Source organism: Hyperolius riggenbachi, chromosome 3 (assembly GCF_040937935.1).
Source record: "Hyperolius riggenbachi isolate aHypRig1 chromosome 3, aHypRig1.pri, whole genome shotgun sequence".
Taxonomy (NCBI): Eukaryota; Metazoa; Chordata; class Amphibia; order Anura; family Hyperoliidae; genus Hyperolius; species Hyperolius riggenbachi.
The window spans coordinates 241,357,549-241,378,986 of record NC_090648.1 but is presented as its reverse complement, the minus strand read 5'-3'; the positions used below and the strand labels follow the sequence as shown (position 1 = coordinate 241,378,986).

At 42.2% G+C, this 21,438-nt stretch overlaps 1 protein-coding gene across 7 annotated transcripts in view; it reads left to right on the top strand.

The window, feature by feature from the left end:
• Nucleotides 1-21,438, top strand: part of SFMBT2 (Scm like with four mbt domains 2) — a 279,053-nt gene that overhangs the window by 187,486 nt on the left and 70,129 nt on the right. For all 7 annotated transcript variants that reach the window (XM_068276048.1, XM_068276051.1, XM_068276049.1 and 4 more), the window contains 3 exons: nt 14,551-14,648; nt 18,163-18,264; nt 19,390-19,537. In XM_068276048.1, the coding sequence (XP_068132149.1) occupies nt 14,551-14,648; nt 18,163-18,264; nt 19,390-19,537 (348 nt within the window). The remainder of the gene's footprint in view (nt 1-14,550; nt 14,649-18,162; nt 18,265-19,389; nt 19,538-21,438) is intronic.

Genomic DNA, 21,438 nt, shown 5'->3' with positions numbered 1-21,438 from the left:
GGGAATTTCCGACCCCCCCCCCCCCCCCCCGCGATCGGGGCATGCTCCCCCCTTATGCCTGCGACCCCATAGGGGGGCAGTATTCGGCCGAACAGAGCCCTGTTCGGCCGAACAGGGGCCCTGTTCGGCTGGCCATTCAGCAGTTCGGGCGAACCCCGAACAGTTTGGCCGAACACCACCAGGTGTTCGGCCGAACTCGAACATCACCCGAACAGGGTGATGTTCTGCAGAACCCGAACAGTGGCGAACACTGTTCGCCCAACACTACGCAACACGCGCGTACCACGTAGTTGCGGCGACAGTTGTAGCCCATGTATATGTAGCTTATCACTGACCCTGCCCCCACCAATGCCTAAAACCAATGCACCACTAATTTGGTCTGCCGATAAATCCTGCCGCTATCGCCGCTAAGTACCATGTGCCATAATTACACTGCTGGTACTTTTATGTAATTATAATTTGTTGGGTGCCAAAATTACTAGGTACGAGTGTGCGCTATAATTACCTGTCTCCACATCAATGACCTCCTCCTATCCTCCTACTGCTGTCTCATTACTTAAACAGTGGAAGAAATCCCTTGAACATTTTTTTTTTACAAAAAAGCAACTATGTGATTTCTGCAGCTTGGTCCTTTGCATTCCAGGATCTGAACCTGCTGTGGGTGGTTAGTTTCTAGGAACAATTACAATATAAAACCTTTTATGGTAAATGCCAAGGGACCAAGCAAAGTAGTATGTCAGAAGTTTATAGAAACCAAAAACACCGTTCACCAGCTGACTATTACCAACCTCATTATAAGTGACTTATTAAAACCAGTTATACACGATAAAACAATGGCAATCATAAAAGTACCAAAAACTTTTTGCATTTAAAACAATAGACGTAAATAGGACCAGGAGATCTGCTAGTTCAGCCAGTTTACTGCTAGCTGAGTCCAAATGTTAAGTCTTAAACTGTAATCAATCCTTTCAGTGTCAGCTTCATATGCTTTTCACCATTCACCACGTGACAACTTTATGCAAGCCAGTGCTCTGCCCCCCAATTAGATGACAACTCGCTAGCTTCAAAAGTCACAAGGACTTGAACACAGGCCCTCGGAGTGTAGGCCCCCTCTTTCAAAGCTTTTGGCAAAGCTGTGGTCCTGGTTGGCACCTCGGTTCAGGATGATAGATATCCTTCTAAAAGCAAAGTGCCTCCACATAGTGTAAAATCCTTACATTTTATTCAGCCGAAAGTTTGTTCAAAAACAACCAGCTCAACTCTCACCAAAGGTGGGTGAGAGTTGGGTGGGTCAAGTGGGTCACATAGAATTAGTTGTCTTCCAAGTTGCCATCCTACATTACCCCACCACTTCCTCACTAGCTAGAGCCGGCTGGTAATCCGTTGGTATGACCGAGACGCGCTTCCCCCTTGTCCTCCAATACATCACTCCGTTAGCTCCCCTCTACCCATTTGTGGCAACTCATCAGGGGCTCGTATGGAGTGATGTCTTCCCCTCCGTGAGAGCCACACCATCCTTTACAAGTCCTTTTGCAGATTTGTCAGCACATTGTGCCGCAATCATTTGCTTGTAGAGTGTCCTACTTCTATGGCCAGTTTATCATTAAATGAAACCAATTAATACTAACATCTATTTATAAACAACTTAAAACCATTATAAAATACACGTTAAGGTCAAATTTCAAGCATCTTGAACAAGATTTTAAGCATTATTGATGAAACAGATTAGATCTCGTTCAGTGTTCAAACCATGGGGTTCTAATATATTCATACTGAATATCCACAGAGTTTCTGTTATGGATATTCCCCTCACCCTATTGCAGCCACGCCAAGAGGGCCGTAATATTTTAATTTCACACATTTTTATCAGATTTTCCTTAAAGGAAACCTTAACTGAGTTAAAAAAAAGTTTCACTTACTGGGGCTTCCCCCAGCCCCCTGCAGACGTCCTGTGCCTGCGCCGTCACTAACCGATCATCCGGTCCCCCGCTGTGGCTGTTTCATTTTTGGTGATCGATCAGTCACTGAGCAGTGCGCCTGCACGGCTCTGGCCGCGCATGTCCTCGAGTGCGCTCCCGTCCCTTTGGCCATCTTGCGTACTGCGCAAGATGGCCACGGGGACGAAAGCGCAATCAAGTAGGCGCATGGGCAGAGCCACGCAGGTGCACTGCTGAAAAGGAAACTGAGCCACGGTGGGACCAGAGGAGCGGTGAGTGACGGTGCAGGCACAGGACGTCTGCATAGAGCTGGGGGAAGCCCCATGTAAGTAAAACTTTATTTGAACTCAGTTAAGGTTCCCTTAAAACAAGTACAAATATTTACAAAATGTGGTGGTACATTATTGCAAAGCTCTGATTTGCTGTGATCACATCTGCTTTAACACATGATTCGTGTGAATAATAATTTTTAACTATATATGCTGAGCCTACAGTTCAGCTTTAACAAACATAACTGTTAAACTTGTCCTTACTGAGCAACAAGGGGAATACCATTTTACTACAGTCATATTTTTGCCCATTTGTAATTCCCTTTTATTGTTGAAATGCAATAAAGAAAAACAAACAAACATTAGAATATGAATTTGTTGAGAAATCTTTTTCCCATGTGCTTTTACATGTGTATCTGCTGCACGTGTCATACTTAGAATCTCAATAAAAGGGCACTCCCTGCTGTCTTATCACATATTTAATGGCTGGGTTATATTAAGTTATTTCGGTTTGGTCATAACTCATTTTCTTGTCATGTTTGTGTTTTCCACCTGCAAGTATGTTAACAGCCTGTTCTGGAGGTTAGCAGTTACAGCTCACACAGCTATCAGCTCTACTGCACCTGAGCTTTGTCCCAGGTTTAAAAATTAAAAGCGCAAACAGAAAATAAGATCTTTCTCGTATTACATTTATATGGAGTGTGTAAATTCACTTTAAAGAAATGTCTATATAAGTATTTTGAGTAAAATACACACACAAGTGCAAGACACCAACAGAAGAGAATTCTGAGACCTCACTTTGATGATCCTAGAACAAGAGATACATTTCACAACATATGCTGCACAATGGAGCACCTTTCAGGTGGAAGGTTAGGGAGGTGGCGCAAAATGGACTCAGCAGCCAATTGTTACTTAAAGTGAACCTGAGATGGGCTGCCCAAAAAGATTTTACACTCACTGGGGGCTTCCACCAGCCCCATGAGCATTGTTGTGCCCCTCACCGTCCCCCCCGAGTGCCTCCGTTCACCTGCTATCAGTCCCGATATTCTGGCTCGGTTGTGCCAGTCTGCTCTTCTCTGTGCAATCAATTTCAGCATGAAATCTCTTGGGAATCGGCCTTGTGCCACCACATGTGCCTCATTGCCCCCCACACTGTCTCCCGTAATGTAAAATGTTCCCCCCCAGTGCCCATTGCAGTATACATTACCTGTCCACCCCTAGCTCTGGGCTCCATCTTTATACATGTTGCCAGCATGGCTGCAAGCATAACCTGGACCTGTGTGTAACGTCACACACTCATCCACATAAATGCAAGCCACTACATGGGAAACATGTATGCGGATGGAGCCTGGAGCTAGTGGTGGACAAGGGCAGATAAAGTATACTGCATCGGGCAGTGGGGGAACATTTTACATTAGGGGGAGACAGCGTGTGGGGGGGGGGGGGTGAGGCAGCAGATGTGGTAGCACAAGGCCGATTCCCAATAGATTTTGAGCTGAAATCGATTGGCAATTGGCCTGTTGTGTATGGGCAGGCAGCAGATCCCCTCTGATCAGATTTGATCAGAGAGAGATCTGTCTCTTGGTCAATCTGCCCATACATCTTTAGATTGTAAGCTTGCAAGGGCAGGGCTCTCTCCCCCTTTTGTGTCTTGGAATTCATTATACATTTTATTCATCATGTTACCTTTATCACTGTCATTACCAATTCTGTATTTTGTAACATTTTTGTATTTTGTCACCAATTATGTATTTTGTATATTGATATACACCATTGTCTGCAGGGTCGGATTTAGAGCTGTGGAGCCTATAGGCACAGAAGATCTGGCGCCCTAAACTCCGCCCATGCAGCACAGACCACACCTTAAGCCACACCCCCTTTTGTTGCAAAATAAAACTATGCAAGACATTGAAATGGCAGCAGAGTGGAAATGTGGGCGCCCTCGGTGCCTGTTAAAAAGCATCCTAGCAGTCCAGTACCCAATATTTATTGGGTGATCTATTTACTCCTCAATTACACTATTTAAATGGGCCTATGGTGGCGCCCGAAAAAGTACGTTATTTTCTTTTACTGTGGCAATTGGTGGCGTGGGTGCAGTTAAGGGTCAGGTAGGGTGTTTGTGTGGGTGTGTGTGTGTGGGGGGGGGGTGCAGTTAGGCATCAGGTAGGGTGTTTGTGCGGAATGGATGGTAAGTATTAGGTGTCAGTAAGGTGTCTGTGCAGTGTGGGATAGTTAGGCGTCAGGGGGGAGGGTTTTGTGTGAAAGTAGGAGTAGGTGGAGCTATAGTAAAATATCGGTATTTAATACCAATATTTTACAATCCTTCTTTACACTTTAATAGTAAAATATTGGTAATTTACCTATATTTTACTACCAGCTTGCCAGGGCGCCCACATTGTTAGGTGCCCTTTGATTACGTACACTACACACACACAAACAGGTCACACACACACACTCATTAACACATGAGATCACACACACACACAAACGCAGAGATAACACACGCTCACTAACATACAGAGATCACACACACACAAAGATCACACTCTCACTAACATACAGAGATCACACACACACAAAGATCACACACACACACACACACACAGAGATCACACACACAAACGCAGAGATCACACACGCTCACTAACATACAGAGGTCAAACACACACAAAGATCACACACACACACAAACACACAGAGATCACACACACAAACACACAGAGATCACACGCTCACTAACATACAGAGATCACACACACACAAACACACAGAGATCACACACACACAAACACACAGAGATCACACGCTCACTAACATACAGAGATCACACACACACAAACACACAGAGATCAAACACACACAAACACACAGAGATCACACGCTCACTAACATACAGAGATCACACACACACAAACACACAGAGATCACACACACACAAACACACAGAGATCACACGCTCACTAACATACAGAGATCACACACACACAAACACACAGAGATCACACGCTCGCTAACACGCAGAGATCAAACACGCTCACTAACATACAGAGATCACACACACAAACACACAGAGATCACACGCTCGCTAACATACAGATATCACACACACACAAAGATCACACTCTCACTAACATACTGAGATCACACACACACAAAGATCACACGCTCACTAACATACAGAGATCACACACACACAAAGATCACACGCTCACTAACATACAGAGATCACACACACACAAAGATCACACGCTCACTAACATACAGAGATCACACACACACAAAGATCACACGCTCACTAACATACAGAGATCACACACACACAAAGATCACACTCTCACTAACATACAGAGATCACACACACACAAAGATCACACTCTCACTAACATACTGAGATCACACACACACAAAGATCACACTCTCACTAACATACTGAGATCACACACACACAAAGATCACACTCTCACTAACATACTGAGATCACACACACACAAAGATCACACGCTCACTAACATACAGAGATCACACACACACACAAAGATCACACGCTCACTAACATACAGAGATCACACACACACAAAGATCACACTCTCACTAACATACAGAGATCACACACACACAAAGATCACACTCTCACTAACATACTGAGATCACACACACACAAAGATCACACTCTCACTAACATACTGAGATCACACACACACACAAAGATCACACGCTCACTAACATACAGAGATCACACACACACAAAGATCACACTCTCACTAACATACAGAGATCACACACACACAAAGATCACACTCTCATTAACATACAGAGATCACACACACAAAGATCACACCCTCACTAACATACAGAGATCACACATACACACACACAAACACACTTACACACACACACACTAACACACGTACACACACAGATCACTTCATAGACCACTCTCACACACACAGATCACACTCACTGAAAACATGCTCCCCCATACCATTTCTCATGCACACACATAAAACAAAACCTTCACTCCCCCATTCAATCATCTAGCTAACAGTAGGAAAAGTACCATTCAAATGTTGCAGCCAGGTGACACTCTTGTCAGGCTGGAGCCAAGCAGCAGGAATCAATCAGAGGAGAAGGCTATGCATCTGCAGCCCCCAGCCTGACCCCTTCCCCCTCGTGTCACAGATTATAGGGGAAAGATCAGATTCAGCGTGGCCCTCAAGTCCCAACATCATACACACAGGGGGTGGAGCTGCAGCCTATACAGGACAGGGCTGACACGGCTGCTTCGTCTGCCCCCCTTGTCTTAGTGTCACTCCAATTACACATGCGGGCTGGCTGGCTGGCTCTGGCTGTTGTGAACAGGAAAGGGGGGCAGAGCGGAGATTTTTGCCTACCTCCGTTCGAGTTGTCACTAACTCTTTTAGCACAGGCAGGCTGATTTCACTGGAGGTAAGGGAAGTCTGCTCAGCCCTGGCCACCCACAGTTTCTCCCAGTCCTAGCCCAGCAGATAGCGGCAGGAGAGGCTGACAAGCACGCTGCCCGCTCCCCATGAGTGCCTATGCATGCAGCTGCTGCTCACTAGCAAGTTGCAGTGCTGCGTGTAGAGATGAGCGTAATGACCTAATTACGATTTCGCGAAATTTCGCGTAATTAGTGTAATTACGATTATGGCCGTAAGTACATAATCGTAATGAAGAAGGATTTCGCGAAATTTCGCGTAAGCGTAATTTTCGCGTAATTTTCGCATTACAGTGGGTTCATGCCGTAATTTCGCATTAAACGCTACCGTAATTTCGCGTTAAACCGTAACGCTCCGTATAATATAAAAAAGCCGCCGACTTTAAGGGTTAATAGCAAAGTCCCCTTAAATGCTAAGAGCCTCAAATTTGGAGAATATATTAAGGAGATCAGGAGGAATAAGAGGGAAATTTTTTTTTTCAAAAAGACCTTATAGTTTTTGAGAAAATCGATGTTAAAGTTTCAAAGTAAAAATGTATACATTTAAAAACCCGCCGACTTTAACGGTTAATAGCAAAGCCTGCTTAAAGTTTAGGAACACCAAATTCCTAGGGTATATTAAGGGGATCAGTGGGAATAAGAGGAAAAATTTTTTTTTCAAAAAGACCTTATAGTTTTTGAGAAAATCGATTTTTAAGTTTCAAGGGCGAAAATGTCTTTTAAATTCGGAAAATGTCAGTTTTTTTTGCCCAGGTAACAATAGTGTATTATTTTCATAGATTCCCCCAAGTGGGAAGAGTTTTACTTACTTCGTTCTGAGTGTGGGAAATATAAAAAAAAACGACGTGGGGTCCCCCCTCCCAGACCTCTTTAACCCCTTGTCCCCCATGCAGGCTGGGATAGCCAGAATGCGGAGCACCGGCCGCGTGGGGCTCCGCACCCTGACTATACCAGCCCGCATGGTCCATGGATTGGGGGGGTCTCGGAAGGGGAGGGGCAGCCAAGCTTTCCCCTCCCCCTCCGAGCCCTTGTCCAATCCAAGGACAAGGGGCTCTTCTCCACCTCCGATGGGCGGTGGAGGTGGAGGCCGCGATTTCCTGGGGGGGAGGTTCATGGTGGAATCTGGGAGTCCCCTTTAAAAAGGGGTCCCCCAGATGCCCACCCCCCCTCCCAGGAGAAATGAGTATAGAGGTACTTGTACCCCTTACCCATTTCCTTTAAGAGTTAAAAGTAAATAAACACACAGACACTTAGAAAAAGTATTTTAATTGAACAAAAAACATAACCACGAAAAAAGTCCTTTAATATTCTTAATTAACCATTAATACTTACCTGTCCCTTTAAAAGCCAGTTCCCACGCAATATCCTCGGAAATATACTAAACAGTTACAATATAACAAAGTTATTACAATGTAACAACTTTGTTACATTGTAACTACGCCGCACCCGACGCCACTCGCCGCTCAGCCGCAGCACCCGCACGCACCCGACAGAGCTCTGAGCTATATAGCTCAGAGCTCCCTAAGCATCTTTGTATTTGGGCTCCAAGGAGCCCCATTGGTCCTTAGCAGACCAATGGGGTTCCTTTAAATCAGAAGGAACCCCATTGGTCTGCTAAGGACCAATGGGGCTCCTTGGAGCCCAAATACAAAGATGCTTACAGAGCTCTGAGCTATATAGCTCAGAGCTCTGTCGGGTGCGTGCGGGACGCTAAGTCCCCGCCGGCTCCCGCTGTCCACCCCGCCCACATCTGTCACCCACATGTCACCCACATGTGGGTGACATGTGGGTGACATGTGGGAGAGGCGGGGAAGGCAGCGGGAGCCGGCGGGGACTTAGCGTCCCGCACGCACCCGACAGAGCTCTGAGCTATATAGCTCAGAGCTCTGTAAGCATCTTTGTATTTGGGCTCCAAGGAGCCCCATTGGTCCTTAGCAGACCAATGGGGTTCCTTCTGATTTAAAGGAACCCCATTGGTCTGCTAAGGACCAATGGGGCTCCTTGGAGCCCAAATACAAAGATGCTTAGGGAGCTCTGAGCTATATAGCTCAGAGCTCTGTCGGGTGCGTGCGGGTGCGGCGGCTGAGCGGCGAGTGGCGTCGGGTGCGGCGTAGTTACAATGTAACAAAGTTGTTACATTGTAATAACTTTGTTATATTGTAACTGTTTAGTATATTTCCGAGGATATTGCGTGGGAACTGGCTTTTAAAGGGACAGGTAAGTATTAATGGTTAATTAAGAATATTAAAGGACTTTTTTCGTGGTTATGTTTTTTGTTCAATTAAAATACTTTTTCTAAGTGTCTGTGTGTTTATTTACTTTTAACTCTTAAAGGAAATGGGTAAGGGGTACAAGTACCTCTATACTCATTTCTCCTGGGAGGGGGGGTGGGCATCTGGGGGACCCCTTTTTAAAGGGGACTCCCAGATTCCACCATGAACCTCCCCCCCAGGAAATCGCGGCCTCCACCTCCACCGCCCATCGGAGGTGGAGAAGAGCCCCTTGTCCTTGGATTGGACAAGGACTCGGAGGGGGAGGGGAAAGCTTGGCTGCCCCTCCCCTTCCGAGACCCCCCCAATCCATGGACCATGCGGGCTGGTATAGTCAGGGTGCGGAGCCCCACGCGGCCGGTGCTCCGCATTCTGGCTATCCCAGCCTGCATGGGGGACAAGGGGTTAAAGAGGTCTGGGAGGGGGGACCCCACGTCGTTTTTTTTTTATATTTCCCACACTCAGAACGAAGTAAGTAAAACTTCCCACTTGGGGGAATCTATGAAAATAATACACTATTGTTACCTGTGCAAAAAAAACTGACATTTTCCGAATTTAAAAGACATTTTCGCCCTTGAAACTTAAAAATCGATTTTCTCAAAAACTATAAGGTCTTTTTGAAAAAATTTTTTTTCCTCTTATTCCCACTGATCCCCTTAATATACCCTGGGAATTTGGTGTTCCTAAACTTTAAGCAGGCTTTGCTATTAACCGTTAAAGTCGGCGGGTTTTTAAATGTTTACATTTTTCCTTTGAAACTTTAACATCGATTTTCTCAAAAACTATAAGGTCTTTTTGAAAAAAAAAATTTTCCTCTTATTCCTCCTGATCTCCTTAATATATTCTCCAAATTTGAGGCTCTTAGCATTTAAGGGGGCTTTGCTATTAACCCTTAAAGTCGGCGGCTTTTTTAGATTATACGGAGCGTTACGGTTTAACGCGAAATTACGGTAGCGTTTAATGCGAAATTACGGCATGAACGAAACGCGAAATTTCGCATTGAAAATTACGCTTACGGTATTTTCAATTACGATTTTAATGGCAATTACGCTACCGCAATTTCGCATCGTAATCGCGAATTTCGCATGCGTAATTATAGTAATGCGAAATTTCGAAAATTTCAGCTCAACTCTAGCTGCGTGCAGGCATGAATACAGCGGGGGCGGGAAGAAAGGGACAGACTTTGAGTGAGTGACTAGCCGCCCTCAGCCTGGCTGTCACTGTAGTTGCAGCCGCCGGATCGTGACGTAAGTGGGCGGGGCAAGCGGCGCTGTAACGGGGGAACACATTTTTAGGTTTTTAACTAAGAAGGGGACTATTTAAAACCCGCCCCTTGCACAAATAGGCGCCTATAGGCACGTGCCTAGGGTGCCTTATGGTAAATCCGGCCCTGATTGTCTGTATTATTATGTACCCTATGTTCGTTTCTTGCTTTGTACAACACCACAGAATATGTTGGTGCTTTTTAACTCAATAATAATAAATACATTGTCTGTATGGGCACCTTTATTTGTACATACACTTATACAGCAATGTAAGGATTCACATGTTCAGGATACAACTTGAAATAGTAGCAAGTTACTATATTTCAGCCTGGCCACATAAAAACAAAAACAAAAAAAAAACAATAAGATTCCTAATTCTGTGACTGTACAGAGACTTTAACCACTTCACCACTGAGGGGTTTTACCCCCTGAGCACCAGAGCAATTTTCACCTTTCAGCGCTCCTTCCATTCATTCGTCTATAACTTTATTATTACTTATCGCAATGAAATTAACTATATCTTGTTTTTTTCGCCACCAATTAGGCTTTCTTTAGGTGGGACATTATGCCAAGAATTATTTTTTTCTAAATGTGTTTTAATGGGCAAATAGGAAAAATGTGGGGAAAAAAATAATTATTTTTCAGTTTTCGGCCATTATAGTTTTTAAATAATGCATGCTACTGTAATTAAAACCCATGAAACGTATTTGCCCTTTTGTCCCGGTTATAAAACCATTTAAATTATGTCCCTATCACAATGTTTGGCGCCAATATTTTATTTGGAAATAAAGGTGCATTTTTTTCAGTTTTGCGTCCATCCCTAATTACAAGCCCATAGTTTATAAAGTAACAGTGTTATACCCTCTTGACATAAATATTTAAAAAGTTCAGTCCCTAAGGTAACTATTTATGTATTTTTTTTAATTGTAAATTTTTTAATTTTTTTTTAATTACAAAAAAAAAAAAAATGGGGAGTGTGGGAGGTAATGAGTTAATTTTATGTGTAAAAGTCATTTATTTGTATGTGAAAAATGTGTAGGGTGTAGTTTACTATTTGGCCACAAGATGGCCACAGTAACTTTTTGTTTTAATGCGACCTCCAAGCTTCCTTCCGGAAGCTTGGAGGAAGAATAAGGAGGCTGGACACGTGAGTTTTTTCTCACAATGATCGCGCTGCCCATAGGAGAGCAGCTGATCATTGCGGGGCTTAGATCAACGAACGGGAATGGATTTTCCCGTTCATTGATCTCTGGGCGAGCGGGCGGCGGCGTGTTTACTAGCGGCGGGCGGCGTGTTTACGAGCGGGAGCGCGGGCAGTGTCGGGAACGCGGAAAGTACGTGTTTCTCCGTCCCTGGTTTTTAAAGGATGGAAAAAGGGGCGGAGAAATACGTACGCGCGGGGGTAAAGTGGTTAAGATGATGCCTTCATTAAAATCTATTAGCCTGGCCTGTGAGGTCATCATGTAAACAGAAGATTTATTGAACTTAAAATAAAAATAAAAAATGAAACAAGTCACCCACTTATATCGTGCATTTCTCCTGGCGGACTCAAACCGCCAGAGATGCAGCCACTAGGACATGCTCTATAGGCAATAGCAGTGTTAGGGAGACTTGCCTAAGGTCTCCTCCTGAATAGGTGTTGGCTTACTAAACAGGCAGAGCTGAGATTCAAACCCAGGTCTGCTGTGTCAGTGGCAGATCCCTTAACCATTACAATATCTAGCCTCTTTTATTAGTATGCTTAGCCCTGTGAATGGTGCATAAAGTATCGGTGCTGTTAGGAAATTACCATAGTTTGTTGACAAATTAATGATTCAGGCTGAAAAATAATGGTTAATCAAATATTCTTCAGTAAAGGTGACCATTCTGATTATAATAGTTTTCAGTCTATTTAAGTTAAAGATGAACTCTGCCAAGTGCTATTTTTATCAAAAGAGGCAATGTAACATGACTCCAGATTCATGAAACCTTGCCTTGAAAAGACACTTATTACAGAATTTGCATGGCACTTCTTGTCCTATGCATATGGAGATAGAAGACACCTGTTGCTGCTGAGCAGGTCCAACAATAACACTATCAGGAATAAACAGGAGCTTATGTTCCTGTTATCATTACTATTATTATCTTCCATTTATATAGCACCAATATATGATGCAATGCTGCACATCACATAGGTAAAGCAAAGGACAAACCTGCCTACAAACTATGACAGAGAAGGAGAACCCTCTGGCCAATCAAAGCTTACAGTCTAAAGGCTTGATTCACAAAACAATGCTAACTGTTAGCACGGCTGTAAGCACAATAACGCACAAACGCAAATTTTTGCACTTGTAAGTCGACTGCAACTGTGCCTGCGCACCCCGAGCCACACGTATCTTTCAGGACGCTATTGTGGGCGAGAACACAAAGAAAGATACACTTGGCCCAGGCAGGCACAGTTGCTGCATCAATGGTAACGAAACTACCTGGCTGCGGGAGAATGGAGGATTGTGGAGGACTGGCGCAGGACAGAAAGGCTGCAAGGGGCTGGCAGAAGCCCCAGGTAAGTTAAACACTTTGTTGTTGTTTTTTTAAGTATTCAGTTCCATTTTAAACAGTCTTAAAAGTACAAAAATTATTTCAAGACCAGTTATGTATTTTATTAACATATGCAATCAGTGAGGAGTATACTAGTTTTGTAACCTGGGAGGGAGAACAGCTCCTGAGCTATTAGTCACCTCTATACCGCTAGGAATGAAATTGAGTAAGTAGTTATTTTCTGATATAGCAAAATAAACGAATCCCTCAATGTGTTTCATGAAACAACGCAGTAGGTTCATATCATCAGGAGGTATAGTTGCTTGAAAACCTCATCCACAATTTTTGCCAAAGAAAATGATATCTAAGCACTCAAAGAAAATAAGTCATGTAGAAATGAGGACTATGTACACACCGGTCAAAAAGATTATACTACGTTACTACTGTACAGGCATTTATTGGACAAATAAACCAGAGAGAGACTAAAAGAGGCCAATGCCACACACAGTGCAACTAAAATGCTCAATTTTTGTTTGTTTGAAATTGACTATATAAAAAAATTTAAAGTATTTTTTTTTCAATTGAGAAAAATTGAACCCAGATATCAATTTGTTTTCTCCATAAGAAATAGAATAGTTATGGCACCATGGTTTGATTTGTCAATTAATGCAATCAATAACATTTATTACATTTTAAATACCTAAAGAAAGGAAGATAAAATGTATGGTATATGGCCACCTTGTGGGGTATGTAGAAATGTGTGTGTTGGAGAGAGGGGGTAGGTTAGAGACAAGAAAAAGTCAGGTAGGGAGGGCAGAGGACAAGGAACTGAGGGATATCTAACCGTTATGTGGAGAACGGGATGGGAATGGAAGTATAGGGATGTATGTGTATGTGTGGGTGGAGAAAGTAGATTTAAAGAAAAAAAGGAATTTAGATGGTTATGGGTGAAACAAAACAAGGTTAGGTGGAGGTTAAAATAGAGGGGTGGGAATAGTGGGTGGGAAGAAAGGGGGAGTGGTAGGAGGAAAGGGGTACTTGGTTGTCACAGGAAAGGGAGGAAGTATAGGAAAGAGTGTGTGTAAGTAAACATGTGTGAAGGAAAAGAAATATATAATGCAGGCCAGGATAGTGGGAAAAGAGGATGAGAAATAAAGGGCAAATTGGATCCAGGAAAAAATAAATAAGATAAGGCCAGCTTTAGCAACAGCTATTATATCTCTAGCTTAGGCCATGCACCCTTCAACCTCGCATCTACATTTACTCCTCACTAAATAACCTAATTACGCACTGCCTGTACATATACTGTATACTTCCACCACCTCTTGTTTCCACCCCATTCCTTTAGATTGTAAGCTCGCAAGGGCAGGACTCTCACCCTTTTGTGTCATGGAATGTTATTTTAATTGCTTGCACGCTGTTATACATTTATACATTTTAGTCATCATGTTACATTTGCTATTGTAATCACCTGTTCTGTATTTTGTACCAGTGTCCATATTTGATGTATAACGTTGTCTGTATCATTATGTATCCCTTGTTTGCTTCCTTACATTGTACAGCGCTACCAAATATGTTGGCACTTTGTAAATAAATAATAATAATACTGCATAAAATGGCCTAAATCCCGAGTAAAATAGAATTTGTTAATGCTTATATACTAAATAAAGAGGTACCTATTTGCAGAGCTATTGTGTTGAAAAACTTTGTTCTACTCTAGGTGCATCTGTAATTTTTTAAGAAAATTTTTTTTAAGAAAAAAAATAGTTCTGTTTACAGCATTATATATTATATAGTGTACATCTTATGAGAAATCAGTCAATTCTTATTTTGTAGATATTTGTCCACTGAAGAGCATAACTGAATGGAAATGCGCTCTGGATAAATCCCTGGTACATGCAGCAAAGTGTCCTCTACCTGTAGAAGTTTTCAAGGTAAGATGCTATGAGCTTACACCTTACCATAACCCAACCAGTTAACCGTGCCCATTTTTTAAACACACCATAGTAACTACCAAGGGCATAATACCCTGTCAGTGCCATGGGACTTTGAAGTTAATTACATACAATTTCATGTCAATTAACTTTATTGGTATGCACAAACAAATTACAATCTGAAAAACCACATAAAAAAACACACGCAAAAAAAACCTCCCAAACCAATAAATCACAAAATGCGGAAACTGATGTATGGAACATTGCCATAAATCACAATAAAAAGTATGAAAGGCCACTTACAGGGAAACAGCAACATTAGTGTTAGCAAACACGCTTCTCTCAATAGCAGTGGATTCACATATTTAGATCCATTACAGGGCCTCTTTTAAAAAGAGTCATGAGGCCGTGTAATGGTTTTTCCGATGATGTGGCCCTGATAAACATAATTAGCCCCCTGACAAGAAACCTGAGCGCTGCTAGTTTGTAAATCCAGGCAACCACATGAATTATCAGTCAGGCTGACATTTTTACAAGGTCTTTCTTTTCCACTCTCCCTCATCACTTACAATTACATATTAGGCATTTCCACTTGCCGATCACTGTGAATTACATAAATATACATTTCTGTTGTGGATCCATTCTAGCTTTACATCCTGCATGTTAGTGGAAATGTTTTCACACAAGAAAGTTTAATATGGAATTAGCTGAAAAAAATGTATTGCCAAGAAGAACTGAGAAACATCATAAAAGAACAGAATCAGCGAGGGTTCTGCGCTATTTTTAGCGTGTGTGGAACATTTGTAGCATCCATTGTGCTGCGTCTACCAGGCTAAAGTCACTTGTGGTTTCTCTTCATTCACATCATTGTGGCCTTCAGAAGGCTCTAATTATGTATGATTTATAGAAAGGAAATCCATTGGGACTTGTAATAAGAGTAACAGCCCAGGGAAAAATTACTCAGTGTTTTACCTTGCTGTAATTGGACCCCTTGCAATAAAGTAAATAAATATGTCAGTCGTTTTAAAAACAGTTTGCTTATGTGTGCAATATCTAAAGTTAGTGCATATTATTTTTTATGTGTCTCTCCCAGTATCATCAGTTATTCTGAACAAGTCAGCAAATAATAGCAGATGCAAAAAAATAATAATAAATAATTAAGAATAAATGTATAAGCAGACAATCTCTTTGTACTGCAATGCTAAGCCCCACCTAGCTAACACAGTGACGTAGACTATACAATAATTCTATAAAAAAAAATGCATGCAACCTGCAACGTTATGTTGCTCAATGGCATTGCATTGTACTTCTGAATATTTTGTGGATTAACATTTGTAAATATTCTGCATTTAAAATAGGGATGGCAGGTCTTCTTTTTCTCTTGTGCAATGTGTGATTTAAATCAAGTCAATTAGAACACTTCAAATTCATGGTTTTTTATTTAAATTCACATGCAGTTTTGAATGTTTTTATGTAAATTAGCTTTATTGATATTTATAGAAAAATCACAATGGTAACTGTTCAATACAAACAGTCTGAATATAAAAATTGGTAACAACATTAGAGTGAAAAACTTGCAAACGCAGAATCATGCATGCTGAAAAACACATTATTGTTTCCACAAGGACAAGAGTGAACAGTCTCTTATTTAGTTAACCACTTGAGGACCCACCCTTTACCCCCCCTTAAGGACCAGCGCTGTTTGTTTGGATCTGTGCTGGGTGGGCTCTGCAGCCCCCAGCACAGATCCGTGGCCACACAGAGCGATCAGATCGCCCCCCTTTTTTCCCCCCTATGGGGATGATGTGCAGGGGGGGTCTGATCGCTCCTACTTGCAGGCATTTTGCGGGGGGGCACCTCAAAGCCCCCCCCCGCGGCGACATTCTCCCCCCTCCCTCTCCTACCTGCTCCCCCGGGAGATCTGGGCTGCACAGGACGCTATCCGTCCTGTGCAGCCAGTGACAGGCTGTCTTCTGTCACATGGCGGCGATCCCCGGCCGCTGATTGGCCGGGGATCGCCGATCTGCTTTACGGCGCTGCTGCGCAGCAGCGCCGTACAAATGTAAACAAAGCGGATTATTTCCGCTTGTGTTTACATTTAGCTTGCGAGCCGCCATCGGCGGCCCGCAGGCTATTCACGGAGCCCCCCGCCGTGATTTGACAGGAAGCAGCCGCTCGCACGAGCGGCTGCTTCCTGATTAATCAGCCTGCAGCTGGCGACGCAGTACTGCGTCGCTGGTCCTGCAGCTGCCACTTTGCCGACGCACGGTATAAGCGTGCGGTCGGCAAGTGGTTAAACAAAATGTGTTAATTTGCAGCATCATGTTTGGGATTATTATTATTATTATTATTATTACGCTTTCAGAGCGTTAAAGGACACCTAAAGTGAGACCGATATGGAGGCTGACATATTTATTTCCTTTTAAACAATGCAGTTTGTCTGGCACTCCTGCTGATCCTCTGCCTCCAATAATTACAGAAGCTATAAGCCGCATCTACACACGTAGATGCGGCCGCGATGCTCCTTATCAATCGAGCCGCTGATGCGGCTCGATTGATAAGATCCGACAGGACGGATCTCCGCACCGCCGATTCCCTGCTCGATCCCCGCGAGGGGACAATGGCAGGGAATCGTGAGGGAGATAAGCGGCGCCGGCGGGGACGAGCGGGGAATCGTATGCGGCGCACGCGCGGCGAGCGGGGACGCGGCGGGCACGCGGAAGAGGCGATCCGCCGCGTCCCCGCACAAGGGCACAATTATGGATTTTATTAAGAAAGTTTGGCAAAAGACTATATGCATGCTCTAGTTATTTCTTGTGTTATATAGGGATTTGTATGATGGTGAGATAGAGGAAGATGGCATGTGTATTTTTAAAATAAATAATGATTTTTAGAAGCAGGAGAATAGCATATTGGGAAATACTGTAAAAAAAAAAATCCGTACTATTTAAAACTCATGAGATAAAAATGTTTTATTTATACTCCTAAAAATGCCTGTTTTACATATCCAATGATTTTATTTTAAATTTAAATATTTACAAAGTAGATTGAATGTTTTGTTGTGTCTGCTCAGTGGCAGCCTATTAAATGTCCCTGAGTGAAAATACATGAACTATTGACATTTTCCTATCTAATTATGTCACAAATGGGGTCAGTTAACCTGTGCTCACAGAGAATGACTGGCCGGTGGCCCCAAACTCCTCTGAGACCATTTGGTGTGGATAATAATAGGACAAGTTGTGGAGTTTGCACAGCAACCAAGAACCCAGTCTGCCCAATCACAAAGCACAGATAAAGAGGAGTTTACAGGAGTTCATGTTCCTTCTCTGTATATGGGTGTTTTTATTTGCTATTCATCTGCAAATAGATCTACATACATGAAGGTCACTCTCGTATACACCTGTTTGTTGCTTGCAATGTGTGCAACTGAATTAGGCTTAAAGACTTGACCGATTAAATTATCCGAATAGACAGTATATTTTTACACAAAAAAAAATTATATTTTTCTGTAAAGGACCACGTGGACCTAAGAAGCCATTCATTTAGTCTTGGGATGAAGGTGGAGGCAGTGGACCCATCTGAGCCATGTCATATTCGTCCTGCAACTGTGACAAAGGCAAGTCATAGTGTGTGTGTGTGTGTGTGTGTGTGTGTGTGTAAGCCTATTTTTCTACTTTTGGAGTACTTTGATTATTTGTCATTCATCTTTGGTTTTTTTTATTTTTTACTATTGGTTTGCTTTAAGTACCTGTAGCAGGTCATGTTTTCAGTCATAAAATATAGCCTGACTTTATAGGAGATTAGGTGAAAAATGACACTGACCAGCAATTCTTAAAGGGATGATTATTAGAAATATTAATTTGGGATATTTTTTTCGACTTCTAGCAGAATTACTGTCTCTTCCGACATGCAATAAACCTGTTGCCCAACTCTTTATTGCTTATACTTTTTCTCACAGCAGAGAAAGCTTAATACAGCACACCTTCCTGGGAGTGCAGTCACTGGTAAGGCTCCAAGGGAGAGGGAAAGTAAATGTATTAGCCACTATAGGCCTTTTTTTTTATTAAATAAGATTTTGTTAGAAGTAATATTGGTGTGACAAATCTATTGAAGCACAGAGGAAGGTGTGACCTCAATTCTACATTAAAGTAAAACTACAACACAATTTTTTTCAGAGACCTGTTTTGGCACTCATTGGCAGTCATTTATACAACTTTGATGCACTTCTTAGTTCGCTTATAACAAATTAATTATTTTAAGGTATCTGGCCTCGAGCCCTTTCATCGACCATTTTCGGCACCACAGTCTTCCAATGCTATAGTTTGAAATCTTTTTGTTATAACTTATTATTTGGTTTTTTAAACTTGCTTTTTTATGTTTACGTACTTTATTATGTAGTGCTTGCTGGTTAGTTATTGGCTTTAGCCAGGATTTGAACGCAGAGACTATGTGATTGGTCATTTAGACTAAATAGAATAATATGACCCAAGCAATGTTACCCATGGAAGATACTCTCAGCTTATCCTCGTTAGCTGGGCTGCTTCAAATTATACAATTAAATTTTAAACTGAATTTTTCCATGTACAAACTTCCTTTAGCATAGCATGTTTAAGTGATTCTCTTACTAAGCTATCATATAGTATATTTAGATATTTGTCTCTAGTTGGGCTGTTTGCATTTCTTTAAACAATTAATGTTAAATCACAGCTGTTCATGGATGTTTATATTGCTTTAATTGCAGGTCTTCAGCAACCTTTATTTCCAAGTGACTGTTGATGATTTAAGAGCAGAAGCCAGAAACCTGCCAATGCTTTGCCATGCTGATTCACTAGGGCTGCTGCCTGTACAATGGTGCCTTATAAACGGAGTCAATCTATCTCCTCCTAAAGGTCTGTAGTGTGTGGTGTAATCAAGTCATGTAAGGCCTTCATTACTACCCATCCATATATTATCCTGTTTTACTTTCACCAGGAAAAGATATATTCCCCCTGTGGTTTCACCATTCATTCAACAGGATTGCTAATTTAGACAGATCTGCCCTGAATTATATGCCCTTTATTCACTAAATATGCAAGGACATCAGTACTAAACATATAACACACTGCATTTATTTTATAGAAATCTTGTATTTGTTAAATAATTCCATGCAAGTCACGGTTTCCATCATCACCTACCAATAATCCGCAGTTTGCTAACCATGACATTAAGGAACTGATTTGTGGTGCCAAGCATTCAGTGTGTAAAGGTTTAATGACATGTCCTTATCAAAAGTAGGGATTGTCGGAAAATTCAGCGGAATTATTAATTCCGTGATTCCGGTCGGAATTAATAATTCCGATTTTGTTAGTCGGAACGGAATTTCTATATAATCTGAAACGGAATTCCGCGGAAATTTTATAATTCCGACGGAATTTTCCGGAATAACAGCAAAAATCAGTCAATCTCTCTCTCTCTCTCTCTCTCTCTCTCTCTCTCTCTCTCTCTCTCTCTCTCTCTCTCTCTCTCTCCCATCCATCCATCCATCCATCCATCCCAGCTATGGTATATAAGCTGTTTTGAAAATCTGCAATTCCCTACTGGATGATATAAGAGGATGGATGGAGAGAGAGAGAGAGAGAGAGAGAGAGAGAGAGAGTTTTTAAAAATTTTCCGACGGAATTCCGTATACCTCGGAATTCCGCGGAACAGCTTAGGAATTCCGTCGGAATGAAACGGTAGCGGAATTTCGGTAGTGGCGGTATGCGGAATTACCGCGGAATCGGAAATTGGCTCTTCCGACCATGCCTGATCAAAAGGGAAATTCTGTGAAGTATCAAGTATTACACTAGCATGCACAGTACCTGCTTTTTTATTTTAATTTATGTGCACCTTATTATTTATAATACGTATTATGCACTTCTGTAGCACTGACTTCTTCTACAGGACAAGTCATACCGCTAACATTTCCTCAGAGGAAATCGCAAACTAACCACCAATCTACCAAAGCAATAGTCTGGTATCACTATCACAATCTAAGGCTAAGGTTTTGAGCAACCAGTTAACTTACTTTAATTTTGTAAAGTGGGATGAAACCTACAAAAGCATAGGGAGAACCTACAAACTCTAAGCAGATGGTTTCCTGGGCCAGGTTTGATTCTCTGCAAGCTGATAGGGTGTTCTGTTATGGCGTGCATAAAAAAAAGGGCACCGTGAAAAAAGGGCCGGACTTATTAACGAATTTGGCGCCAGGTATTAACAAAATTTGATAACAAGAACCATCGTTGTCAAGCTTTATTAACGATATTTACTGTTGCAAAAAACAAACAAGATATAATAACGAATAAATATTAACGTTAAATGTCGTTGCATTTTCGTCAGTACTGCTTAACCCAACCCTACCCTCACACAGAACCCTCCCCTGGTGGTGCCTAAAACTAACCACTCCCCTAGTGGCGCCTAACTCTAAGCACCCCCCGGTGGTGCCTAACCCTAACCACCACCACTGGTGTTGCCTAAAACTAACCACCGCTAACCACTCCCCCTGGTGGTGCCTAACACTAACCACTCCCTCTGCAGAAACACCCTTTTACATATATTAACGATGATACCTTTGAAAACTTAAAATATGTACTTATTAACGAAAGAATATGACAAAAACTATAACGTTGTAAACTTCTAAAACGATAACTACCTCAAAACCTATAATGTTCTAATGTTATTAACAAAAAATTTTGCAGCGCCTTTTTTCTGCTATTTTCTGCATTAAAGTCTATGGCGGCGCCCTTTTCGTCCACCCTCAGCTGGCACCCTT